Source organism: Podarcis cretensis (assembly GCF_951804945.1).
Source record: "Podarcis cretensis genome assembly, chromosome: 7".
NCBI classification, from domain to species: Eukaryota; Metazoa; Chordata; class Lepidosauria; order Squamata; family Lacertidae; genus Podarcis; species Podarcis cretensis.
In genome coordinates, this window is record NC_137176.1 from 42,951,947 (window position 1) to 42,979,897 (window position 27,951).

Genomic DNA, 27,951 nt, shown 5'->3' on the forward strand with positions numbered 1-27,951 from the left:
CAGCCCTGGTCACGTGTTACTCACACGTAGGGCAATTGTGGGAGCTTTTAAAGGCTGTGCCCTTCCACCACTTTTGTACCCATTTCCCAGGACAAGCAGGGTTTGTGTGTGGTTATCTGTAAATAAAACTTATGTATAAGATCCTGCACGTGTATAGGGGTTCTGTGCTATTGGGACAGCAGTATGTAGGTGTCCGAATTAGGCATCTACCTTTGTGTTGGTAGATGCTCACATGTCAAGAATTCTTTGCACACAACCTCACATAACAGGTGTTGCAGAATGAAGATGTGATTTCAGGGGCAGCGCTCAAAACATGGCCCTGCTCCCTTGTCACCACAGAATTGCCCTAAGTGTAAATATAACTATTATGTTTTAAGAGACATCTTCTACAATCAAGGTCCAGTCTTCCTCACATGACAATGGGGCTTGGTTGAAATAGGTCACAGGCTTCCCTGTGCCTTGGCCAATTATCTTTTTCTCCTGCATCTGACTTGAAGCTTGCCAAAGAGCTGTCCTCCAGGCTACTAAGCCCTCCTCCTCTTCACCCTTGAACAGACCAACACCTCTTCACCCTTGAACAGATCAGCACTGCAGCCATCCATTTTAACTTGGTTATAATGCAATTTAAACACAGTGACAGAGGGGCTGGAAGTGTCCATGATATAAAGACCGCAGAGAATCAGGATATACACACCACTCCCACTTAAGAATCCTATGTAGGTCACTGAATTAATGTATACAGGGGTTGAAGTCTGGTTTTTAGTGCCAAGACTCAATTCTGAGAAATGTGCAACATTTTTTACCTGAACTTCAAGGCCTGAAGTTCAGGCAGCAGAGCATTTCCTCATTTACCTGAGGGTGGACACAATTGCTTTTGTGTAGACATGGGTAGGATTGCACTCACTGAGTTCACTGAAAAAGAGATCCTCATTATGAACTCTCGACTGTGGTGCCAGTCTTATTGCAAATGTGTGGAGGAGACATCCTGAGCTTCTAACACCTTGTGTAAGTATCAGCACATTAATCTAGTGACCAATCTAATCAACAGCTCCTGCGAAAGTATGGTTGCCACCAAGTTAAAGGAAAGGCAACTTTAAGACAGGAAAGAAACAAGGATAACCTGTTTAGTCATTGCTCATTGGGATTATATTCTTTCAAATTTCAAGTAGGCAGGAAATTCTAGGAAGAGACAACAGAACAATAAAAACATTGAAATTATAGTAATTTGCTCATCTCAAAGCCTCCCTCTCTTCTCCATTACAACATATTGGCTAAAATTAAAACAAAAGCCCAATATTTCCAATTGTTAGTTAGCTCTCCAAGTTCCAACAAGGATCTTACTCAACACTTTCAAGGAACCAGGACATGCTTCACTTTAAGGACAGTTATACCCTTCCCCTCCATTTCTTGTCTTGCTATTAATGTGAGTTGTGTGGCAAAATTGGCACTCTTGCTTTCTGTAGGCTTTTGAGAATAGTTTTAGATTCTTACACTCTTTAGATCAAGGCATGTGTGTACTGTACCATTTTGCTGCCTGTTCAACTTGCAGTTTCGCTGTCTGAAGCAGCATTTATATAATTCTGTCACTTCCATTTCATTTAATAAACCAGTATTTTTTTATTTGTGTGGGAACTTCTTGTGGGCATACGGTTAAGGGTAAACACATCTTCATAACGAACACACGTCGTAACTCCAGCAAAAGATCCTAAACCTCTTGATAGTAGTGTGTGTATGAATACATGCAAGTGGTGGACACGCACGTGGGTTCAGACACATACACTGTAACACATCTTTCCTTTCATAAAGTTATAGACCTTAGCAATAACTTATTTTATGAAGACTCCTAACTGGTTAAATCACACCACAATCCTAACAATGTCTACTCAAAAGTAAGCCCCACAGGATTCAAAGTGGGTTGCTCCCAGGGAAATGGGGTTAGGATTGCCGCCTCAAAAAGGATGAGCAAAGCAGTACCAGAGGCACAATATCTTGTTAGTAAGCAGATAACAACATTACAGTGACTATAATGAAATCATTGCTATGAGCATGACCATTTTTAATCACCCTTTCCTTTAATCACCAAAAAGTAATTTTCAGTTAAATAAAATGGACACAAGTGCTAAATAAATCATTTAATAAAAGTTGCATGAGCAGTAGACTCACAAAAACTTTCAGTGGGAACACTGGATATTAATTTAACTATTAACTTTCTCTTTGGCCCAGCAAACTAAATTTTAGCGTGACCAGTTATCACAGGTTAAGGAAAGTTAAATTATCTTTCACTCTACTCCCAAGTGCTATGTAACATGATGCGAATACATTGGAAAACAGAAGTAATAGACAGTAAAATATCATAATTTCACCTTCAAATGTATTAATCTTTTATTTGTAGAATACATTAACAGAACTCCTAGAGGACTGTTTGCACAAGTTTGCTAGAAAACCTGTCCAAACATACAGAAGTGTTCACTAATACCAACCTGAAATGTATTAAAATTTAATAATAACAATAATGTCAATTTCATAAAATCAAAGAGTTGGAAGAGACCACAAGGGCCATCGAGTCCAAACCCCTGCCAAGCAGGAAACACCATCAGAGCACTCCTGACATATGGTTGTCAAGCCTCTGCTTAAAGACCTCCAAAGAAGGAGACTCCACCACACTCCTTGGCAGCAAATTCCACTGTCAAACAGCTCTTACTGTCAGGAAGTTCTTCCTAATGTTTAGGTGGAATCTTCTTTCTTGTAGTTTGGATCCATTGCTCCGTGTCCGCTTCTCTGGAACAGCAGAAAACAACCTTTCTCCCCCCTCTATGTGACATCCTTTTATATATTTGAACATGGCTATCATATCACCCCTTAACCTCCTCTTCTCCAGGCTAAACATGCCCAGCTCCCTTAGCCATTCCTCAAAAGGCATCGTTTCCAGGCCTTTGACCATTTTGGTTGCCCTCCTCTGGACACGTTCCAGTTTGTCAGTGTCCTTCTTGAACTGTGGTGCCCAGAACTGGACACAGTACTCCAGGTGAGGTCTGACCAGAGCAGAATACAGTGGCACTATTACTTCCCTTGATCTAGATGCTATACTCCTATTGATGCAGCCCAGAATTGCATTGGCTTTTTTAGCTGCCGCGTCACACTGTTGGCTCATGTCAAGTTTGTGGTCAACCAAGACTCCTAGATCCTTTTCACATGTACTGCTCTCAAGCCAGGTGTCACCCATCTTGTATTCGTGCCTCTCATTTTTTTTGCCCAAGTGCAATACTTTACATTTCTCCCTGTTAAAATTCATCTTGTTTGTTTTGGCCCAGTTCTCTAATCTGTCAAGGTCGTTTTGAAGAGTGATCCTGTCCTCTGGGGTGTTAGCCACCCCTCCCAGTTTGGTGTCATCTGCAAATTTGATCAGGATGCCCTTGAGTCCATCATCCAAGTCGTTGATAAAGATGTTGAATAAGACCGGGCCCAAGACAGAACCCTGTGGCACCCCACTAGTCACTCTTCTCCAGGATGAAGAGGAACCATTGATGAGCACCCTTTGGGTTCGGTCAGTCAGCCAGTTACAAATCCACTGAGTGGTAGCATAGTCAAGACCGCATTTTACCAGCTTCTTTACAAGAATATCATGGGGCACCTTGTCAAATGCCTTGCTGAAATCAATGTAGGCTACATCCACTGCGTTCCCTTCATCTACCAGGCTTGTAATTCTGTCAAAAAACGAGATCAGGTTCGTCTGACATGACTTATTTTTCAGAAATCCATGCTGACTATTGGTGATCACAGCATTTCTTTCTAGGTGCTCACAGACTGTTTGCTTAATGATCTGCTCCAGAATCTTCCCTGGTATTGATGTCAGACTGACTGGGTGGTAATTATTTGGGTCCTCTCTTTTCCCCTTTTTGAAAATAGGGACAACATTTGTCCTCCTCCAGTCTGCCGGGACTTTGCCTGTTCTCCAGGAATTCTCAAAGATGACTGCCAGTGGTTCTGAGATCACATCTGCCAGTTCTTTTAATACTCTTGGATGCAGTTCATCTGGCCCTGGAGACTTGAATACATCTAAACTAGCCAAGTATTCTTGTACTATCTCCTTAGTTATTCTGGGCTGTGTTTCCTCTGCTGAATCATTTGCTCCAAATTCTTCAGGTCGGGCATTGTTTTCTTTATCGGAGAAGACTGAGGCAAAGAAGGTATTGAGGAGTTCAGCCCTTTCTGTGTCCCCTGTTTGCATTTCACCATCTTCTCCTCTGAGTGACCCCACTATTTCTTTGTTCTTCCTTTTGCTACGAACATACCCATAAAAGCCTTTTTTGTTGCTTTTAACCTCTCTAGCAAGCCTGAGTTCATTCTGTGCTTTAGCTTTTCTGACTTTGTGTCTACACGTGCTGGCTATTTGTTTGAATTCCTCTTTGGTGGTTCCCCCCCTTTTCCATTTTTTGTACACATCCTTTTTTAATCTTAACTCAGTTAAAAGTTCTTTAGATAGCCACCCTGGCTTCTTTAGGCACCTTCCATGTTTCCGTCTCATTGGTATTGCCTGAAGTTGTGCTTTTACTATCTCCCTCTTAACAAACTCCCAGCCATCATGAACTCCCTTTCCTTTTAGTATTACTGTCCATGGGATCTCACCCAGCACTTCCCTAAGTTTTATGAAGTCGGCTTTCTTAAAGTCAAGAAATTGAGTCCTAGTGTGCTTGGCTGCTCCTTTCCGCTGTATAGTAAACTTCAGAAGAGCATGATCACTCGCGCCTAATGATCCTTCCACTTCTACCCCACTAACCAGGTCATCAACATTGGTTAGGACCAGATCTAAAATGGCTGTTCCTCTTGTTGCTTCTCCCACTTTCTGGACAATGAAGTTGTCTGCAAGGCCAGTGAGGAATCTGTTTGACCTTATGCTCTTGACATCCAACAAATATCCGGGTAATTGAAGTCCCCCATTACTACTATCTCGCTTCCTTTTGCATGCTTGGCCATCTGTTTCAGGAAGGCATCATCTATGTCCTCCGTTTGGCTTGGGGATCTATAGTAAACTCCCACAATGAGGTCACTGTTATTCTTCTCTCCCTTAATTTTGACCCAAATGCTCTCACTTTGGCTTTGAGGTTCTAAATCTTGGATCTCTTCACAGGTATACACATCCCTGACATATAACGCCACTCCTCCTCCTTTCGTGTCTGGTCTGTTTCTCTGAAATAGATTGTAACCCTCCATTATTACATTCCAGTCGTGGGACTTATCCCACCAGGTTTCAGTGATGCCTATTATGTCATATTTAGTTTGCTGTACCAAGAGCTCAAGCTCATCTTGTTTATTTCCCATGCTTTGCGCATTAGTGTACAGACATTGAAGTCCATTAATCATTCCCCCGTGTCTCTTATTTAAGGATTTTTTCCTCCCATCACTAGGTCTGCGTGCTGTTTGCTCCATTTGGTCTATGACATTTGGATGATCATCTTCATCAATTGATAGACTCCTACCTTCAGGAGCACTGTCTCCCTCCCCCACATTAGTCAGTTTAAAGCCCTCCTGATGAGGTTTCTGAGATTTTTGGCAAAAACATTCCTCCCAACCGTTGTGAGGTGCAGCCCATCGCTTGCCAGAAGTCCATCTTCAAGAAACTGCAGTCCGTGATCTAAGAATCCAAACCGTTCCTGTTTACACCATTTGCGAAGCCAGCTGTTCACTTCCACTATTTTTCCCTCTCTCCCTGGGCCACATCGTTCAACTGGGAGGACAGATGAGATGACAATTTGTGCATTTAATTGCTTCAATTTCCTGCCCAGAGCCTCGTAGTCTCTTTTGATCTTCTGGAGGCTATTGCTTGCAGTGTCATTGGTTCCCACATGAACCAAGAGGAGGGGGTATTTGTCAGTGGGTTTTATGATTCCTTGCAGTCGTTCAGTTACATCTTGGATCTTAGCCCCGGGGAGACAGCACACTTCCCGAGACATCTTGTCAGGCCCACAGATCACTGCTTCTGTTCCCCTCAGTAGGGAATCCCCTATCACCACTACACGCCTCCTCTTAGGTCTGGTCGGGGTTCTTCCGTGAGCTGTCGTTCCAAGGTCGCCTGCACATTCCCTGAGGACTGACTTTGCGGCTCGTCTTCATATACCTAATCGACTGTAATGAGGGAGAGATCCTCAAATGGAGTCTGCTCTTCGTCTTCCATGCTAGGGGAGAGGACCTCAAAGCGATTGTGTATTTCTAAACAATCAGAGCGAACCCTGGGCCTCCTACTTCCTTGAGTCATGTTTCTCCATATATCTGGCTCCTGTGTTGGTGAACTAGCCTCCTTCTCAGGGGAGTCCCCTGTCTCCTCCTTGGTGGAGACGGTGTGCTCTGTTGCTTCCAAGAAGAGCTCCAGCTCTCTAATTCTTTGGAGCGTAGCTACACGTTCCTCCAGTTGCTGGACTTTGTCTTCTAAGAGGGCAATCAACATGCAATTGCTGCAGGTAAAGGTGCCTGCAACCTTTGGCAAGATGGCAAACATTGCACAGGAACCGCAGGCGACTGCAGCTGTTCCCTCACCCTCCATCTTGAGAACGTGTCATTGGGGATGGCTACAGTGGTCCTCCATCATAAAAAGCGTGAAGACAGGACAAATAACTCCCCCCCAAAAAAACCCTAGGTCTCCCCCAACAAACGTTTGAGACTAGCTCGCCTAAATCTAAAAGATGGATCAAACTGCGTGTGCCGCTAGGCGCGCGCCGCTGCCCTGCAAGCTCTGATAAGCTCCTCCCACAGCTAATCACCTGCCTCAACAGAAACCCTGCCCCCTCTGACCCTTGCACAGGGAGAGCAGCTAATCAGCCACAAAGAAACACACACACAAGAAAACCCTTTGACTTCATTTTGAAATATTTAAGCAATGACAAGCACCCTTGTATTTATTTGTAATTTGAAAAATCCCTCTTTAAACATATTGATGGTAAAAACAAAGTCATGACTTGATGTGACCTTTCGTCTTGCATCTCAAACCCGGCTTTCCCACTACTATCACCACACAAATGCATTTGATAAATATAATGGCCAGCAAATTTAATGCCAGCTCAGTATTCTTGACCCTCCTTCCATTCTGTTCACTTAAACAAACACACTACGAATATATTGTTTGACTCAATTAAATGTACATTCCTCTTCTTTTTAAAAAGCAGAAATGATTAAAAAACAACAACCCATAAATACTGTTTCAGGGTGAGGATTAGTGATGTGACTAGTTCTAAGCCAATCAGTGCTATGTTCTGCTGGCATCTGGTGTAAACACAAATAACAAATGTTTTCCCCTTATGACTGAACACTTAAAATATGACAAGTAGACTTCAGTGGCCTCACTGCTTAAACTTATACAAAGTCTATAGCCACTCTATGGCTGTGATCCACATCTGTATGCATTTCATGGCTGAAGGATTCCTAGCTTTCTTTTTTGAGGAAACATTTCAGAAGGGAGCCCCTGCATGTATCTAGGCTATTTATTTCTCTTTTACAAAGAGAACAAAGGCCCCTGCACATGAAAGGCTTTGGCGTGCATTCTAAGGCTGCAATTTTGCAGTGCTTCACAAATGAAAGTCCTATTAACTATTTGAAAGGGGCTGATCATAAATGAGCATGACGTAGACAACAGCTCTACTAAAAGCAAGTAAAACACCACTGGGTTCCAGGTTGTACTCTTAAGCTTTTGGTTAACAAGTTACTCATTTCAGATTTTACATATATTTGAAGAAAAACAGCTAGTAGCTTTCAACAGTTACCTCTCCTTGAATCTGTCCAATGCTCTGTTAGACAGATAACACTACATCTTGCAGCAAGGACTTCTGTGAGTTCACTGTACATTATATGAAGCAGCACTTCCTTGACCAACCAGTTTCATGCAGAATGTAAGTGTTTTGACAACATACATTAATACTTCTAATAATTCTGGATAATATTATTTAATTCAATAGTAGGATTTTCAGGATTTTGCTGCAACACGTTAATTATTCCTCATAGCCCCATACAGAGGTAGAAATGTCTGGGTTACCAGATTTTACAGCAGTATTTCACAGATATGAATAGGTTTAATAGTGAACAGTTAATGGTGCACAATTACTGTAAGAATCACACAGTATAGACAGATTCATAATTTTTATGTCTAAACATTGTAAACTAAGCCATTTAAAGGAAACCCATGCGCTCCCAAGTTCTTTATGTTGGAATAACATCACACACAAAACAACTCATTGTGCAGCACCTGAAAACAAAATACTTTGTGCTACCCAAAAATAGCAGAGTTGCTATTTTTTAACATTTTGGTTGTCAACATGGCCAGTTTCCTTCTGCTACTTTTTCAGTTGAAAACAGTAATGTGTATACAAAAAAATAACCAACATAATACCAAGACATGTTAGACTCAGCTTCAATCACTATTTTTTCAAAGGATGGGTTAAATACTGTATATATATTAAAAATGAATGTACCAAGTCCAAATGCCATTGTTCTTTGGTGCTGTTTTTCTCTTGTGCCATGATTCTCATAAATCAACCCTCTCTCCAAGTTGCTTATCAAAATCATTCTAGGGAGAAGAGCAATAGACATTCTGAATCATTGGGGGGGGGCAATTGACAACCCTCCCCCTCAAGTGACATGGCTCCAACTAGCAACTATGCCTGCTATAAAAATGGAAATGAAGGAAATGAAAAGATGCATGAGTAGCACAACCTGTGCTTGTCTAATATATTTTACTGTATTCAAATGGGATTTAGGTAAAGGTAAAGGGACCCCCGACCGTTAGGTCCAGTTGTGGACGACTCTGGGGTTGCAGCACTCATATGCAATTTACCTTCCTGCTGGAGTGGTACCTATTTATCTACTTGCACTTTGATGTGCTTTTGAACTACTAGGTTGGCAGGAGCAGGAACGGAGCAACGGGAGCTCACCCCGTTGCAGGGATTCGAACTGCTAACCTTCTGATAGGTAAGCCCTAGGCTCTGTGGTTTAACCCACAGAGCCACCCGCATCCCACAGCGCCACCCGTGTCCAAATGGGATTTACTCCCATGTAAATGTGTATAAGGGTCAGGGGTCCCTTTACCTTTGCCTTAAATGTGTATAAGACTGTTTGAATCTTGACTCATTCAATGAATTAACTTGGTCTTAGGCAGGCTCTCTCCACAATCCCCAAAATAAGGATATTACTACTCTTAGAGGACTCTTACAAGGTTTACACATGAGACATGGAAAGTGCTTTGAACATTCTGAAGTGCTATATAAATGATAAGTGCTATTAAGTCAACAGTGCTTTAACTGTACTCCCTCAATTTTAAATATTTGTACAGTCTGACTTGCAATGACAGACACACATCACGGTTTAGGACTGGCACAGCTTCAGTTTGTTTGCTTCAGAATTACTGAACAACAGATTGCCAGCTTATTTGTTAATTAAGGTACCTGCATAGTAATGACTGGGGGTGGGGGTAAGGAGATGACTAAGCAGTAATAACATCTTCTAGTCATTGACAGAAAAAGCTATAACTTGCCGATTCCCCCCACCCTGCCATTTAGCTGGTAAAGCCACAGAAAATCAGCAAAGGAGTTGGCAGTCCTTTAAACCATAAGATAAGCTATTAGGACAAGCATTCAAGCACAGCATGAGTTTAGTGTTGGCACTAGTATTGGGTTTAGAGTTTGTTTCCCCACTACCTTCGCTTTGCCAAAACACACACAAAAACTATGCTCAAATTAAAAGCTTGAGACAGACACAAAGGTGATCCACAAATGTTTCTGCATTTTTAGGGCTTTCCTGCATACAAGTTCAATTACACAAAAACTGTTCATTTATTGTGCGCATTCTTCATGTCTTTCTTCAAGTTTTCACTTCTGTTGGAGACACCACAATTTCCAAACACTCAAATCACAATACTTTATACCTGGGAAAATGAGACATTTCACACAGATAACACATTCATTGCCATTAATGTTCAGACTGGAACAGAGCAAACAACTCACAGGCACCTGAATATTTTTGCAATGCAATTAACAATGTGTGACAATGTTTCCATCATATGACTATACAGTATTTTGGTGAACCGGATGCACCAAATTAAAGGATTATTTCTGTGGCTGCTTTGCTTCTTAAACCATACAGTGCTCCAGCAAAGAAGCTCTTAAACATATACAAAAAATGCAACAGAAGCAAGGCTAACATGTAGCAATGTCTTGTGATTTTGCAGACCCTTCCATTAAGAACATTTATTTATAATATCTGCAAGTCACTTTTTCCATTCACAGAGTGGGTTGTGCTCAGAGCAGCATACATCACCATCTTATTAATATTCTTTGGGTCTTTACAATCCTTTTTCTTGCACACACATATAGCTAAATAGAATAGTAAACTCCTCTTAGACAGCAGGATGTCTGTTTATAAAGCCAGGGTTGTATTTCTATGGAACAAAAGAAAATTCCTAGTCCCAGATTTTCATATTGGGACCAACTGGCTCAGTCTCACAATCCCAATCCTGAGTATTTGTGCTTAAAAGTATCATTAGTTTTAATGGCAGTTATTTCCAGTGTGTTTAGGTGTAGAGGATCTTAACGCGACACAGACTACTTCAGGGGTAATGTTCTACTATCTGGGTTTTGGTCATGATGCTGACTTTCAGTAGCTGCAGAAATTACAGCAATTATCCACACAGTTATTGTGGATAACGGTAGATTCACATCATTTCTAAGTCTAGCTCCCACAAAGGACAGATAAGGAAATAAATATTTTGTGGGCTGTAGTTGAAACAGCATGCATTGATTTATATGACTGAATGCTCTGCCATACAAAAATAAACAGAACTGCTACATTTAGGGAACTTGTATGGCTAACTTAGGATCATTCCTCTGACGTACTAAATTTTGGTTGGTTGGTTATTGTTTTTTGGTACAGAGAAGCATTCAGTCAGTCATGTGAGCCCACACCTACAAATGGTAGAGTCCAGGAAGAGGTTTACCACATTATCTGCTATTTGTGAGAACTAAGCCTAAGTCATGACCCTTTCCTGCTCAAGCACTCAATTCCATGGTTCTCTTAGCAACTGACTAAACACGGCCAAGACAGAAGATTCTGATGCTATTTTCAATAACTGGTTAAAATGCTTTGCTTCAGTCCTTTGAATATATCTCCCTTCAGAGCCCTTTTCAAGTATTAGCACCCAGTGGAAGAGATTTTCTTTGCTAGCGTTCTATAAACTCCACTATCGAAGGCAGCATGCCTCTGAATTCCACTTAATGGGAATCAGAAGAGCACTATTGAACTCAGGTTCTGCTTATGAGCTACACAGAATCGCAGTGCTAGAAGGCTTCCCCAAGGGTGATCTAGCTCAATTCCCTGCAGTGCAGGAACCACAGCTAAAGAATCCCTGAAAGGTTACCATCCTATGAAGGTTTTTCAAACAAGTCTCTTAAATATTGCAGAGTGCTTGGTGTTCCCTTTCCTTCGCACCTGTCCAGGTTGGGCCCCCGAGAGATGCCCACTCAGCTTGCCTGCCTCCCCTCCTAGCATTCTTGCTCACCCCCAGCTCTGGTGGTGGAGAAGCAGGCCCCCTCTGTCCTGGGGGAGCCAAAGGTGGGGTTGCCACTGGGCTCCCCCCTCTCTTAGAGGGGTCCAAACTGTCTTTGAGCCAAGGGAGAGAAGGCTCAAGAGTTCAGGGCTCATGGCATCCTAAGGCTGGAGGGCCCATGGAGGGCAAGGTGAGGCCTGATCTTCCCATATAGACATCTAGCTCTAGGATTCTGGACTATGGACTCTTCTTATGTTCTCACCTGAATAAGATTCCTCATCCCCATAGTAATGACTCAACGTGTGTGTATGGCTGCCAAGCTAGTTCCTGTGCTCAGTGCTATTACCTAGGTTAAAACCATCACATCCTTATGTGATGTTGTATTGAATTTTCTAGGTCATGAAACAAAAACACCCTGCTGTGATTTATGTTGTGCTGCTTGATTGAAGCTGAAGATTTTCAAATGTTGGAAAAACAGCTTTTCATCTTCTGATCAGCACCAACATCTACTATTTAAGTTACCCACATAAATATAATACACCGTTCAAGGATATGTGCCATTGCCACTTTTGACTGTGCTACATAAATGAGTGTAGTTTTTTTTTTTTTTTAGTAAATAGAAGTGTAACTATCTAAGGTTTGTTCTATACATGTACTTTTAAGTTTAGAATTCTCAAGCACTGTTGAGTGTGAGTACTTTAGGCACACAATTCGAAACAATTTTCCCTTTGCTGCAGAAAGACTAATTTACCTGAGATCTGCAAAAATAAAGTTTTATTTATATTTGAATGTGGTACAAACCCCACTTCCCCTCTGCTTCAGCCTAAAAGAGGCAAGAAGCCAACTCAATCTGGGACAACTGTGATTTTTTTTTTTAAAAAAGCATAGTTGAAATAAATTCTCATTAAAAGGGGGCCAAGAAGCTTACAAAAATTTAAAAATTTCCCTTCACCTTCCTGTAATGCAAGCAATTTTTTTTCATAATACCTTTGCTATATAGACTGTATTAAGAAACATACAATTAAACCATTTATCCTATAAGCAAGCCATCCTGAAGGAAGCAATGTAGTTCCAAAAGGACAAGTTTCCTTGTTTTCAGGAATATGTAAGTCCAGTCAATTCTCATCATCTCGCCTATAGTGAATTGTCTGAATTTCCTGAGCTATGAATGCAGCCATTTCCTGGGTTCCTGCTGCGACCACTCGGCATGACATTAGATCTAGAGGTCCACCTACAAAAGGAGAGGGATTTGATCAGTCAAACAAAGCACTTGAAGTTCAAAAGTAATGTGAGACTCTGTCCCCTCTGTGACTCAAACCACTTCCCATATAGTACAATTCATCAGATGCAAGACCTCCATTTCACAGGAAGACATTAAGGAGCAACACTTAGCTGGAACACACCCACCTTCCCTCTATCATAGGGTGGGGCAACCTTTGGGAGATAGGTAAGCTGCTTGTTCTAGATAGGGTTGCACTTCCTCTGAAGGAACATGTGCCAGCTTGTGGGTACTCCTGGATTCATTTTTGTTACTAGATGCCCAAGCATCCTCTGAGTTTTACTAGCTGTTTGGTCTGGGATAGCCTGACTGCAGAAGTCCATGTGCTGGTAACCTCGAGGCTCTATGTGCTCTATGTGGCACAGCCCTTGGGTCTGCTGTAAATCTCCAGCTGGTGTAGAATGCAGCAGCTACACTGCTGACTGGGACACATGGCTGATAGCATATGTCATCATTGTTAAAACATATGCACTAGCTGCCCATCTGTAACTGAGCCAGGTTCAAGGTCCTTGCATTCATTGTAAATGAACATCTTAGGTCCAGGATACCTTAAGGAATGCCTAAACTCTTATATCTGAACTTGATCACTGAAAGCATCTGCAATAGCATAGCTGGTTGTCAAGTTGGTGGGATTCATCTGACAACAACAACAAAACTGAGACGTTTTCTGCCCAATAAGGGTGGAATGCTCTGCCAATAGACATTGAGCAGGCACCTTCAGTTTCAGCCTTTTAACACTTCCTGAAAAACTTTTCTATGTCACCAGACTTATGCAGGCAATCTTTCCATATTACTGTATTTTTCCGTGTATAAGACACCCCCATGTATAAGACGACCCCTATTTTTTGAGCCCAAAATTAAGAAAGAAATATTTTAAACACCAAACCGAACAACTTTGATATTTTATTAAATATTCAAAACACCGGTATATTTAGTACCGTATATTGAAACATCAAACAGTGAGGCAAGCTGTGTAATGGCAGCTGCTCCTGTCAGCTCAGTGTAACTCCATTGTAGCTGCGGCTCCAGCTCTCCCACCTGTGTGCTGCACTTTTGTCTCAGTATTTACAGTATGTACCATATTTACTCCACAAGTGCCGGCAGATGCGAATGCTGATCAAGGAGCTGCGACTTCCAGAGCTGCCTGAGTGAGTGTGCTTGGGGAATGGGGGGTCTGGGTAGCCAGGGGGCGACTGAGGGAACCGGGTGGAAAGGACAATGTCCGGAGTGGGAGCTGCTGGGGGAGGAGTACCAGACCAGGGTTTGTCGTGAGACCATTAGTGAGGTGAGGCTGGGGGGGGGGAAATAATATGGATGGTGGCATGTATTTAATTATATTTTTAATTGCAACATTCCATGTATAAGACAACCCCCAATTTTAAACTTAATTTTTTTGGGAGGAAAATATTGTCTTATACATGGAAAAATACGGTAATTAGTTGATGGTACCTGTATGTAAATGTTATGTTTAGATAGATAGATAAATAGATAGATAGTTGTAAACAGCTTTTTTACGATGTGGTGATATGAATATTTTTATAAATAAATGTGCATTATAAACATGTGTTATAAAAAAATTTTTTTTGCTTACCTGAAGTATCCATCACAACACCACCTGCCTCTCTGATAATAACTGTAGCTGCCGCCAAGTCCCAACAGTGCAAGCCAAACTGGTAATATGCATCTGCAGCACCAGATGCTAGAAGACAGAGCGCCAACGTGGAACTTCCAATGACACGAACCCTACAATAAATCACAGGTGGGAGCAAAAAGACTTGTGAAAAGAACAAAAACCATTGATAAAGCCAACCCATGAGGATGTGCTCATGAGTCATGGTTAGAAAAACAAGTCATCAATTTTAACCAACGATTTGTTGCACTGACAAACTGGCATATTCCCAACAAGTTAAAATATCATCTTAAGAAAAGCCAGTCATACGTTTCCAGGTGTTTGTCTCAACATCTTCCCTGTTCTTTACAATGTTATCATATCCAGCAAGCAATGTCTGCTTGTCCTATTCACTTGACAATGCAATACAAGGCACATCTTCATAACTCCCAAGCAAGAAGAAAAAGGAGAGGGTGCTAACTGACTTCTAACACTGAATAGCTATCTTGATGGTGCAGTGAACACTGGCGGAGGAAGAGGAGTGGGGGGGGGAAGCGCACCGGCAGGGTGCCATCGTGGCTGCCTCCCCCCCCCCCCGCTGGGTGTCCCACCCCCGCAGGCGACGCATACTCTGCCCCCAGGACGCGCACCAGCCTCGCCCCCTGGTGCCGGAGCATGAAGCTCCGCCACTGGCAGTGAATGGGGAAGTTGGTTCAGAGGGAGTTCTGCAAGTGCACCAGAATGCCTGCAAAAGTTTAGGTTCACTAAATTTAAATGGATGGCCTCAGTAACTGAAATGTTAATGAGGGTGCTGGTTCTTTTCTTTACAAAGGTTTGTGATTTATTTACTTTTTAAAGAAGATCTTACCCATGAGCTTGGGCCTTAAGCAATCGCTCCATGTTGCTGAGAAATAGTTTCAAAGTGTCAGGATCTCGTTTTGGGCCAATCTCTGTTAAAATCAAGGCCTTTGAGATATCTGCAAGACAAAAGGTTATTTTGAATTATTGCAACAGCTTTTCAAACTAGGCACTGTCCTATTTCTACTGTGAAGGATCTTTGGATATTTTACAATAAGATCGCTTCGCATGTTCATATATTAATGTTCTTTTTTATGAGTCTTGCTTATTTCCAAAAGCTTTCAACAAAATTCTGTGTCTTGAAATTATGGAAAACAAATCTGCTTATTAAAGGTAAAGGTAAAGGTACCCCTGCCCGTACGGGCCAGTCTTGACAGACTCTGGGGTTGTGCGCCCATCGCACTTAAGAGGCCAGGGGCCAGCGCTGTCCGGAGACACTTCCGGGTCACATGGCCAGCGTGACATCGCTGCTCTGGCGAGCCAGAGCCGCACACGGAAACGCCGTTTACCTTCCCGCTGGTAAGCGGTCCCTATTTATCTACTTGCACCCGGAGGTGCTTTCGAACTGCTAGGTTGGCAGGCGCTGGGACCGAGCAGCGGGAGCGCACCCCGCCGCAGGGATTCGAACCGCCGACCTTTCGATCGGCAAGCCCTAGGCGCTGAGGCTTTAACCCACAGCGCCACCTGCGTCCCAGTATATCTGCTTATTACTTTTAGCTAAATGAATTTATTTGGAAGCAAAGTCTTACCCTCTTAGAATCACAGCAGATTCTGCAATAATGTTCAGTCAAAATAATTCTACATCCCATCAGCTCTAAGCCTAGCACAAAGTACATTTTAGATCTTGCAGTAGAATATATAATTCCTATCATATCATATTTGCAAAATTCATAGGTGCAAAATTCAGAATCAATACTACCACCATGAACTAACATATTATTTTGAAAAAGCCTCTAAAGTGATTGCATATCCTCATGCTGCTATTTCAGAGTTGCACACATTAGAAGCCTATCCCAAGTCCTAGTATTCCAGGACCAGTTAACTGAATTTCAAGCTTTTGGACAACCTTTCTTTAGCGTATACATACATACTTCACATACTACGTTATTTTTTTTTTAATTTTCCATTGAGAAGTCTGCTAGTCTTCCTTAATCACAATAAAAAGTTTCTCTACGTCCACTGATAGAAATCAGTCAACATATTTTCCAACAAGAAATAGGTAATAAATAATCTAGAATTCCACCAACTCTGCAGGCTGACAGTGCTAATCCACCCTAAGTAGGCTGCTTCATTACTGCAGCCCCAACATGAAATGGGGTACACTTAAAATACTTTCCCTGCAGTGGCTGTAATGTTTAGAATACATTTTTTCAGGTAGTTTTACATAATTGTACAGAGATTCATGCCAGCACCATTCTTAAGATATGAACTCACCTGTCACTCAAGAGCTGCCTAATCATAAGATTAAGCAAGGGTCACCAGTTTTGTTGCAGCCAAATTTACAGTGATTTATAAAAGCCTATTTTAAACTATTAAGCTCAATAATTAAAGTATGGTATAGAAAAGGACTACTTAAATAAATGTAAAATATATTCAGTTATGCAGAAGATACATCGAAGGTGCAATCTTATGTGCACTTACCTGGAAGTAAGCTCCACTAAACAGAGTGGATCTTACTTCTGAGTAAATATGCAGAAGATTGCTCTGTAAGTCTACCTACATATGGTAACGACTCTCTAATAATACAATATTCAAAATATTTCTTTTAGAGAGCTTAAACCAACCTGTCACTTTTGATACCTGAAGCCTTTTGTCATTACAAAATGCCCCTTGACCTCTTCTACCAGTGTATAATCGTTCTTCCGTGCAGTGATAAATTACACCAAATTCAAGCTTTAGCATTTTGGGAAAGGAAAAAGATCGTGAATGCAATTTGTATTATATATATTGCAATATAAACAGATTATCACTATATAAAATGCATATAAATGGCAGTTTATGCTACTGATAATAAAGAAGAAATGGTTTTGAGCACGCCAGACTTTCAACTTCACAAGGTACATAAAATTTCAATAAGAAATTAGTTAATCCATCTCCACAGACATTTTAGGGCTAATTCTTACATGTTCAGAAAGACCCTGGAAATCTTTTCTGCAGTGATGACAACAATGAGCAAGAGCTCAACACATCAAACATATCACACAACTGCTTAGTTTTCAAGTTAAGCACCAGTTACTATCCAGATATAGTGCTGGCACAAAAACTCTTGTTTGCTAAGTCTGTTGAGTGGTGCTGCCTGGACAGAGGACAGAGGCTTCAAGTAACCTACGGTACAAAATCCATAGATAAAAGGTTCAGTATCCCATCTCTACTTGACATCACCCCTATACCTTATTTTACAGTTGCTTTGAATAAGTAAGTCTGACACAGGCATGTGAAGTTGTATCCTAAGAGTTACAGTGGTGCCTCGCAAGACGAAATTAATCCGTTCCGTGAGGCTCTTCTTATAGCGGTTTTTTCGTCTTGCGAAGCAAGCCCATTGACAGCTTAGCGGATTAGCGCTATTAGCGGTTTAGCGGTTTTTAGCTGATAAGCGGCTTATCAGCGGATCAGCTGATAAGTGGCTTAGGGCTTAGGAAAAGGGAGGGAAAAGGGGGAAAACCCCGCAGGAACTCGCAAGACATTTTTGTCTTGCGAAGCAAGCCCATAGGGAAATTCGTTTTGCAAAGCGCCTCCGAAACGGAAAACCCTTTCGTCTAGCGGGGCACCACTGTACTAATATCCGGTGTTGAATATACAGTACAGGCGTAGTGATAAGAACTAAATGCAAGACTATTATCCCTACCCAACATGTCTTTGCCAAATATTATTCTATGGAACAGCTTTGTCCTTTCCACCTGCCATCTAGCAACAAGGGTGTGTCCCAGCCAACAGACAACATTTGTTGTTTCCCCTACAGCGTAGTCCTTTTCTGTTCTAGTGGGTTCTGCACGAAGAAAGACTGCATTGCATTACCATTGCATCTGTGTAATGCAAAGTCAGCTACTCTGCCCTTGAAGGAATAGTATCAAGGGCAGACTTATAAAGGCTGCCAATACAGGTTTTCTAACAGTCAAGACAAGAATGAAAAATTATGTTGTGGCACAGGTAGGTAGATGGCAATAGAAAAAAACAACAACTGGTAAGTCTGCCACTTGATTGATGAGCTGGAAGCTGCTTGCGCAGTCACTCAGGAAACAAATAGCATGGCTTGATCTGACCTTTCCCTTAAGTATGACACTCCTAAATGCATTTACTTGGAAAAAAGTCTTGTTGATTTTAATGGACCTTATTTAATAAAAGAGACATACATACATACATACATACATACATACTCCACATTTTTCTCTGACAGGGACTCAAGGTGGCTTACAAATTAAAAATAAGAAAAACATAGAAAAAGCCATCATTAAAAAACAATTAAACATTGATAGAATTAAAACATGCAAGACTACTTATAAAAACAGGTCCCAGAAACTGGGATTAGCTACCTTTACACTCTGCCAGCCATAAAGGCAGGGCGACTTATACATACTCTTTTACCCAAAGAATGATTCCAGAATCCATTCACTTATCGTAGGTCATAATAAGACTACTCACAACACCGAAGGATTGGTTTCAGGATTATGCAGATTGGTGTATTCAAACCAAGGTTATAACAGATTAACACTTCAAGATAAATACAGTAACCTAAATGGCTTTCTGTGAACTTTGTTATTTGTTATGAAGCTCACAAGATTCTCACTAAGTTTGTTAGATATTAATCTTTCACTTAATCACGATAGCAGCAGATAAGGCTTTATCCTATACCTCTTGATTAACAGCAAATCCAATGCTGACGGCCACAGTCGGAAACCTGTGTAAATAAAACCAGTTGCGTCTGTTAGTACATTCTCTAAACAGTTAATTTCAACAACTTTACCTGTCAGAAATGCAATTGTGTTGGTTCTCAGCTAAGAAATCTGAGAGTCTTAATTTCTTTGTATATAAAGGAATTGCACATTTTTACTTTTTACCTTTTAAAAACGAGCCCAATGGTTAAAGAATGAGGGGCATCCTGATCTGGTGGATCAGTTTAGCAGTGACCTTTCCCCTCTAGCTGAAGCAGAAATAGCTGACTTGACTTTGATTCTCAGAAAATCCCTTTCCCTTCTTCAAATCTTAGGATGCTGTGCAATTGATCAGAACTTGACGACTGATTCAACTACAACCGTCCCTCCCTCTTTTGAACTCTCCACTGAGTTTCAAAACCAGTTTGCCATGCTAATGGCAGGGAGAAGGAAAGTATACTGTTAAAAGCTATTGTCCTTAGGAACATTGTACTAGTCCAATAGTTCTCTGGATTTCAGCCAGAGCCTCTGATGATGCGGGACTCTTTTAGAATAAGGTTTTTATAGGTAACTGGTATGCTGAACGAAGGTGCCAACCACTACAGTTGTTGATTGTTTGTGGTACAGCAATGGTAGCTCCAAATTCTTGTGCTATTTAGTAACTACACCCTTTTGGTACTTGTCCCTGCACTTGTGTTTTGGTGCTATTCAGTTCGGTCCACCTGTAATAGACTTCCACAAGGCACTACAAGGGCAAGAACCTATCTTGATAGTAGCCAAACTATGTAACAAAGGAATTGAGTGTGTGCACTCCCCACACAATAACACTTGGGAAGCCCAAAGTCATAAACTACAATCGAGCTTGTGCATATGCACTCATCAGAGTCTTCCTCCCAAAGCACTGGGGCAGAAGTTGACTCAAGAAAGTAACCTTATATGCAAACAAGCCTTACTCAAATAGGTTGGACACAGAAAAATAAAGCACGGCAGAGAGCTTGAGAAAAGGCAGACGTAGCTTTTTTGCAGCACTGTTTATGTATTTACCTATGTACAAAATTACAGGTGCCATCAACAGGATCAATAATCCAGGTAGGGCTGTCACAGAGAATGCACTTTGAACCAGCAGCGGTTGCTTCTTCAGCAATAAACCTATAATGGACGAGAAAATTAAAACTGAATTATTACTTATTGGAAGGCACTTAGGCACTGGCATTCCCAAACGTAGCTGTTTTCTGCTACATTTGGCCTCAAACAAGCATCAGATAAAGTACTAAAAGTTATGCTAAGGGGATCTATATGAGTCTTTGCATATTATCCAAGAGCACATATAGAAGGTGTTCAAGTTACTTTCAGGGCCTCTACGGAGGTTTCAGGGTCTTACACAAAGGGAAACCCATGTACTGTATCTTCACTCATGAAAAGCTGTGTGTGAATACAATGTAGCAACAGTTTGTACATCACAACAGGTAAGAGGTGTCATTTTGGATGACAGTCAGAAGCACATATAGAAGATATACAAGTCAATCTGCAAGGAATAGTTTTCTTACTATTGAAATAAAAACTATTGAGTAAGATTCAACCTTTGTCCAATATATGAACCGGGCAGGCACATGAATAGAAAACGCCTGTTCATCACTATTGTGTCTTATTTGGCTTTAAATCACAGTGTGGGTTCCCTAGTCATGCGATTGCCATATTTGAACATCACACTAAACCATGGTTTAGCATGAAGAGAATGAGCTGCACCAAGCTTTGGCCTCCTTTTCCAGGACACAAGGAGATCAGAAGCCTAAACTGCAATTAACGCTTACTATGATTTGTTTCCAAGAACAGGACCATTTTTACACAAAACACCACATGTATTTTTGAACATGTCTTGTGCTATACATGCACATGCAACCCTTGACCTTTTGCTGCACTTTGTGTACATTGCAGCAATTAGTTCCAGCTTGCGCAAAGGACATCAAGCTTTACAAGATTACCCACACCTGGAAGAGTTACAGTTTCCCCACCATTTCATAGCTATTATTTCCCAATTAAAACTAGATGGCAACTGTCTATTGAAGCTTAGTGCTATACTTGTGAAAACAACCTTCAATTCCAGCCTATATAAAGGGAAGGTTACTGTTTTTGTTGCTGCTGTTGGGCTTTTTTTCATGTGAACAGATGTTCACTAAGATTAGGCTAAAACTACTGTATTCATTTCATTACGGGAAATCTAATCTGGATTTGAGAAGACATTGGAGGCAGGAGAATTAAAAAAGAACACACCCTTTTAACATGTTGTCTCCTGTCCATGGCCAACCAGTTATATTCAACAACTCTCACCTGATGTTTAACTGGAGGAGTAGAATGGTTACAGGAAGGTGGTCAACCTTTTGTTCTCCTGAGGACAATCAGTCACCCTTTCTCTGCCAATCAGCAGAGGAGCAGGGGGCAGGTACCTCTCCATCACAGGACTGTGCTGAGAGGAAAAGCCCTCCCCTCCTATCCCAGCATCGTGATGGTGAAGTAAAGTGTTCCCAGTTCTGTCTTTCCCCACTCATTGCTTTGAGAAAAGGTTCGTCTCTCCCCACCCAGATCTCTACTCACTTACTTTCCAAATGCCCCAAGTGCTCCTTCCTGTTTCCTGAGCACTATAACCTCCTAGCTGTGGTGCTGTGCCAGAGGGAAAAGAAGCTCTTGGTTTCTTCTGGGGCTGGTAGATCACTTGAAGCATCTCGGTTCAAATCCCCAATTACCACAAAACCCATTGAATGACTATCTCTCAGTCTAACATGTCTCAAAGCACTGGGATAGGCTATACATTTTATTGCATAACTAGGGATCCAGCTAGGTTGAGGGCTGCATGTCAGTGGTAGACAAGGCGAAAACCACACGTCCCCATGCTCATCCATCCCCCTTTCATAAGTTATTTACAAATCTTCCGTTCTCTCCCCCACTGCTAGCAATCTGGCAATTAGGTTTAAAACAAAGGCCCCCATTTGCATTAATGGGATCTGTTAAGCCTAATTGCCATTCTGGCTCCTCACAATCTTTAGAAGAGTAGCAACATATGGGGAAGGTTAACTCACCATGGCTAGCTCTCACCACCACAAAAATCACTCCCATGCAGCAATTAGGGTTAAGAAAAATGGTCCCAGCTAATTGCTTCATGGGGCTGAAACAGATGAGGGGAGGCTGCAGGATGCATGCAAAAGCTCAATGGGCTGCATCTAGCCTACAGGTTGACAGTTCCCCATCCATTTATGACATCGTCAGACAATTGGTGGCACATTTAAGTTTATCACCAACAGTACGCTTGACAGAACTGTAGCCAATCCCTGTTCTCTTACTAGTGTACGTGAGGTGCATGTTTGTATCAGTCACTGCATTCATACAATGTGTGAAACAGCTTATTAGTATTGCTATTCTCCAAGCTTTCTTATTCACAGAATGACATTTTCAATCCCAGTTCAAAACATACGTAACTTGCCTAGGATAATACCATAGCTGGACCTACCTGTGAGAGGGAAATTTTTCTTTCAGAGCAGAAACAATTAAGTTCTCCACAAAGTGATCTGTTTCTGTCACAAGATCTGCTGCAGAAGTTTTGGTAGACACCTGTTTTTCCTCAGTGAGAGCTTTGCTAATAATCTAGAAAAATTAAATCAGAAATTACTTTACCATTTCCCTCCACAGAACTCTCAACTGACTCAAACGACAATAGACAAAAAAAGTTCACACTTATGCCCATATAGAATTGCTTAAAAACATCAAACGGGTTTTGTAAAATCAAATAAAAATTATTCCCCCCACCATAAAAAAATCAAACTGGTACTGCTGTGACATGTCACCAATATTTCAGAGACACTGGTCTGTGCTGATGTACACAATCAAGATGTAAAAAGCCATTCGGTTACATTTTCAACATTTAGAACTTTGCTGCGTTGGAAGCCACAGGTTTGTTTCTAAATTATTATAAGCACAAATGTATTTTTACATATTGTTTCACAGTGATTTCCATGGTGAAATTATCCTGAAGAGAGTAGGTAAGATGTTTCATCACTCAGAGGATGGGTGAGAGGGAGGGCTATCTGTATGTGGTATTAAACACACACAATTGTTTTCCGAGAACAATGGGCATATCTTCCCCTTGACGTCTACCAAAGCATTTGACCAAATTCTGCTTTAGTAGCTTGATAGCTATCCAAATTTTACGAAGGAAGGGGAGACTTCAACAAGATAGTATTTTTACACATTGTTGTTTCAACTGAAATCAAACGGAATTGCTTTTGGATTAAATCCCTTTCCTTCAAAATGGTTTCAGAATGCGACCCTATGGTAGCAGGGCATGCTTACCCAATTTACCTATTACTTCTGCTTTAATTTGACAACTCAAAAGAAGCTGTGTTATACTGACACAGGCCATGGGGCCATCTAGCTCAGTAATGTGTATACTGACAGTGGTTGTCCACCATTTTAGACAGGAGTCTCTTTCAGCCCAAGCTGGGGATGTCAGGGACTAAACATGGAATCTTCTGCTCTTCCACAGAGCTATGGCCCTTCCCCATGACTCCTCCTGGTAACTGTTCAGAAACTGCAGCTGGTACAGAATTTAGTGGCCAGATTGCTGACTGAGGCAAGTTGGGTCCTGTCCTTGTGAGAACAGTCCTCACATTTCAGGACTGAACTCTGACATTGAAAAGAAATTACAATCAACCTGGCCTGGAAAGAGAACCTGTTTATTATATATGGGATCATTCTTACCTTCAAATACTGCTCTATTTTTGCATATCGATGTACAGTAGTTCTTACTGGGTCATTTTACTAGGATTTCTTATAATGCATAGTTCTCCTTACCTGTATGTCAAAACACCTTTTCAACTACCAGCTAATGGCTAGAAACTGATACAGTATTTCCTTTAACTCATTTTTTTTTCAACCTATACATTGCCCTTTAAAAAAGGGGTCACATCTTAACAATGTGGCTCCTTAAATGGTATCTGAAGTTGGCAATGGAAAAGCAAGGCATTCCTAGTGAAATCAGGACTACAGACTCTTACCCAAACTCTTGTTAAATATTAATAAGATACATCCTTGACACTGAACACATTAATGCAGATACAACAATGATGCAATACAGATTACTCCCATTTAAACCCACTCAACAACCTCAAATTAATGTGTTGGTTTTTTTTAAACCAAGTGTTCCAACAATGTTTTCTTTGATATTTTACCATGGGCTACTTTTAGGCCAGGTAGTTAAGAAGAGCCTTTTCTGTAATGTCCAGAAATGCAAGGTAGCTTTCCTTTGCCCTTTTGTTTGACCTGGCCCAGTTGAACCCCATTTACCTCCTAAACTGTTAATCCACAGTTAGCCCACATCTGACTTCATTTCTGGAAAAAGTACTTCTGTCCACCAGTTCTCTCTCTTTCACCAGCATCTCCCCATTCTTTTCTCCACGTGCAATCTTATGCACTTGCTCGGGAGTAAGAGGGAGCTATTAAACTAAATGCACCTCGCGTCCCCGCCAAACATGCACAAACTCGACCGGCCAGCCAGAATTGACAAGGCTGCGTGCAAAAGGCTTGCAGTACTCAGAAGCTCTGTCCGCAACCAGGAGACCTGGCCCTTCGCTGCCCAGCAGGTAATTTTGTGTGTGTGTGTGTTTGTGTGTGTGTGTGTGTGTGTGTGTGAGAGAGAGAGAGAGAGAGAGAGAGAGAGAGAGAGAGAGAGAGAGAGATGCAGCGATTTCTCAAGTTCCACACGAATCTCAAAAGGAGGCAGAGAGGCATGTCAATCCGTGTTTGGAGCTTCTTCTTGCTTACAGACCCCGCAGGGCCGGGGAAGGGGCAGCAGCGGAATGAAACGCCGCCGCCCCGCTCCCCCTTGCAGCCCTGCTTCCCCAGAGCCCCCCACGTGGCGCCTGCTCACCTGTCCGGCCCGGAGCGCCAGCTGCACCGCCACCTCCATGCACTCCTTCCAGGGGTCGCCCGGGCTGGCGGCCGCCTCGCCCCGTTTCTGCTCCCCGCTGGCCTTCATGGCAGCCGCTGCCCCCCTCCCTTCCAGGACGCCTCCTCCTTCTCGGGGCCCAAGCGAGGCGGCCTCCCCTCCTCGGTCCCCAGCGCGCGCGGAGGGCGAGCAGGGGGCCCAGGCGCAGCGCTCGCTCGGGCGTCGCTCGTGCAACTTCCCCGCCGCTTGGCTGGGGCTGCTGCTGCTGCTGCTGCTGCTTCTCCTCCCGCTCGCTGCTGGACTTCTGCTGCCCCGCTGCGTCCCCGCTCCGACTTTCCTCGTCCGTCTGGCTCCCGCGTCCTCTTTCCTCGCTCGGGGAGGCGAGAGAGGCGCTGACGGCAGAGGCGCCGCCTCCTTGGGCGAGAGTGACGGCGCTTTGCACCCATCCAGGAGCGGCAGCCTCCTGGCCACGCAAAGCCCGCTCGCTGGCTGCTAATTTTAGGACGCCGTTCAGACTGCTTGTGGCAGCAGCCGCAAAGGCTGGGCCCTTGAGCAGAGGACGAATCATGGGCTCGGGTGGGTGTGTGTTTTTGTGTGTGAGAAATAGGATGTGGCTCACAGGAAGTTCCTCGCTTCTTTCAGGCAGCCGCCCGCCTCAGTTTAAGATCTGGTCTCATCCTCACCTCTTCCTCTCTGAAGTTGCTTCTGACTGCAGAGCACTTTGTCATTGTTGCTATACAGGGTCGTTCAGCTTGCCAACCCGCGGCGCTGTTCCCCTCGCTTTATCCCCCGAGAAATGCCCTTTCCCACCCCATGTAATTATGGAGCTTGCCAACCGCATTTCTGCAGAAATATCCATGCCTCCCCTCTCCTGCACACAAACCACCCCCACGGAAAGCTCCTACATCTTCCTCTTCCCACGCATTGCATCTGTTAACATACTTTTCACCTTCCGCCCAGTCAGGGCTGGACCAAGACAAAATTTCGCCGTTCTGAGGTGAACCACAAAATGGTGCTCCCTCGTCTCCAGGGAAGGAGGAGTGAGTTAAAATCTAGGGGCAAGCAGTGAGTTAAGATCTACATCCTTGCCTTATGGGTGGCCCTACACCCAGTTAGGAAGCCACAATTTCCTCCTGTTCTGCAGAACCCTTAATACCTCTGCTTTCATCTCCACCCCATTCCCATGCCTCCTACTCACTTTGTCAAGGCTGTACATTTTGTAGGTTTAAAAACAGATGTACATAAATGCACAAAGGATCAGGTTCTTCATGTACCTGTTATGGTGCATTTGGCTGCAGAAATGGGATATGTTACATAAATAGATCAGAACCCGAAAATATGAACCAATGATGTGGTCAGTTCCTAGCCTCACATTACATTTGTTCCTAAATTATGAGAATGTTGCATCTTAACCTGCACCTTATATTTCCAGGCTGTGAAAGTTTTGTGGTTTACAGTTTTAGTATATAAACTTAGAAAATAATACACACATTTGTATTTATTGTATCACTAAGCAATAGAATCTCATATCTGTGGACAATAAAATGCTACACACACACACACACACACACACACACACATTGCATAATGCTTAAAATATGCTCTCTGTTTTTCAAAATACCTATTTGTTGCATTTATATATCACCTTTCTGTCAAGTCCCTCCAAGCAGTTTATAATTTTAAAATACTAAAATATATTATATGTAAAGTTAGCCCTAGGTGGGGAGAGGGAAGTCTGACTGGAGAAGGTCTTAGTGTTGTCTTAATTTGCCTTGGCCACTCCCTTCTTACTTCTCACAGGGTAGATTACTGTTGAAGTAACTGGACATGAGAAGGGTTTCATTTCCTTCAAAAGTTGTTGTTTGGTTATCAGTGATATGAGCATTATTTTCCAGCACATTTCCCACATATTCGTTTGGTATTCAGCTTTATGTTCCAGCTGCAGCTAACATATTTTTCCACCCTGATTTTTCTTGCTAGGGCATGCTTTGGAGACATTCTGTGCGGAGCCGGAATTATGCATAATGAAACCTTACTCACTGGAACATGAAGGCTGGTTTGTAGAAAACTGCTTCCACTTTATTCATAGTGCAGAAGTGGCGGGATCAGCTTCTGAATAATAATGCAAATATTGATTCATTATGGTATGATGAATCACAGACAGTTTGGGGACTCTTTAAAACTACTATTGACAGTTTTATTTTCAAAGTACCAACATACAAAAAAAAAGGGGGTGGGGGATTTACAGTGCAGTCCTAAACATGCCTGCTCAGAAGTAAGTGCTATTGAATTCAATTGGGCTTTCTACCTCCTGACTGGCGTTTCCGTGCGCTGCTCTGGTTTGCCATAAGTGGCTTAGTCATGCTGGCCACATGACCTGGAAAAACTGTCTATGGACAAACGTCAGCTCCCTCGGCCAGTAAAGCGAGATGAGCACCACAACCCCAGAGTTGTTCGTGACCGGACTTAACAGTCAGGGGTCCTTTAGCTTTAGCTTTACCTCCTGACTTGCACAACAGAGCAGACAGAACAGGGAGCCTGTATGTAGCAATAAAGCTGAGACTGTTAACAATCCTATCTTTATTTTTCTTTTCTTTTTTGAAAAAATATGCATCTCATTTGCATTATGTTTTAATTGTGTGTGCACGCCAAACCTGCTACCTGCCACCATGTCTACTAGACTGGTAAGGGCTGCGAGGAAGTCATGGGGGCATGGCCAATCAGTTCAGAGGGGTGTAGCCAGTTGCTCCCATTTTTTTCTCCCCAATCTTCCCTTATAAAGATACTGTGGACACTTAAGCATTGCAGCTATACAAACACTTAGCACTGAACTGGATTGTACACTCTTTGGGTTAGAATTTCTTATTTTAATTATGTACA

The 27,951-nt window shown here is 42.3% G+C and overlaps 1 protein-coding gene and 1 long non-coding RNA gene across 3 annotated transcripts; one reads left to right on the plus strand and one right to left on the minus strand.

Moving 5' to 3' along the window:
* Window positions 1-7,915: 7,915 nt before the first annotated feature.
* Window positions 7,916-25,479, minus strand: IMPA2 (inositol monophosphatase 2). The gene is made up of 8 exons (XM_079984588.1): window positions 25,054-25,479; window positions 22,639-22,772; window positions 20,181-20,285; window positions 19,117-19,162; window positions 17,052-17,160; window positions 15,278-15,386; window positions 14,392-14,543; window positions 7,916-12,752 (listed from the first exon to the last, which is right to left on the minus strand). Exons 1-8 carry the CDS (start codon window positions 25,159-25,161, stop codon window positions 12,637-12,639), a joined length of 879 nt encoding a protein of 292 aa, XP_079840714.1. The 5' UTR covers window positions 25,162-25,479; the 3' UTR covers window positions 7,916-12,636.
* On the plus strand, window positions 23,175-27,222 carry LOC307220635. 2 transcript variants are annotated; one of them, XR_013841011.1, is made up of 3 exons: window positions 23,175-24,766; window positions 26,032-26,136; window positions 27,052-27,222. It is a non-coding gene; the product is annotated as an uncharacterized lncRNA (long non-coding RNA). The 2 variants fall into 2 exon arrangements; XR_013841012.1 differs by lacking the exon at window positions 27,052-27,222 and adding an exon at window positions 26,872-27,027.
* The last annotated feature ends 729 nt before the right edge of the window (window positions 27,223-27,951 follow it).

Bases quoted from the DNA above. Each gene is read 5' to 3' on its own strand.
- IMPA2 (XM_079984588.1), bottom strand. From the start codon at position 25,161: ATGAAGGCCAGCGGGGAGCAGAAACGGGGCGAGGCGGCCGCCAGCCCG. The intron at 22,773-25,053 runs GTGAGCAGGCGC...TAATTTTTCTAG, and splicing joins TGGCGCTCCGGGCCGGACAG to ATTATTAGCAAAGCTCTCAC. The intron at 12,753-14,391 runs GTAAGCAAAAAA...CTCCTTTTGTAG, and splicing joins TGTTGTGATGGATACTTCAG to GTGGACCTCTAGATCTAATG.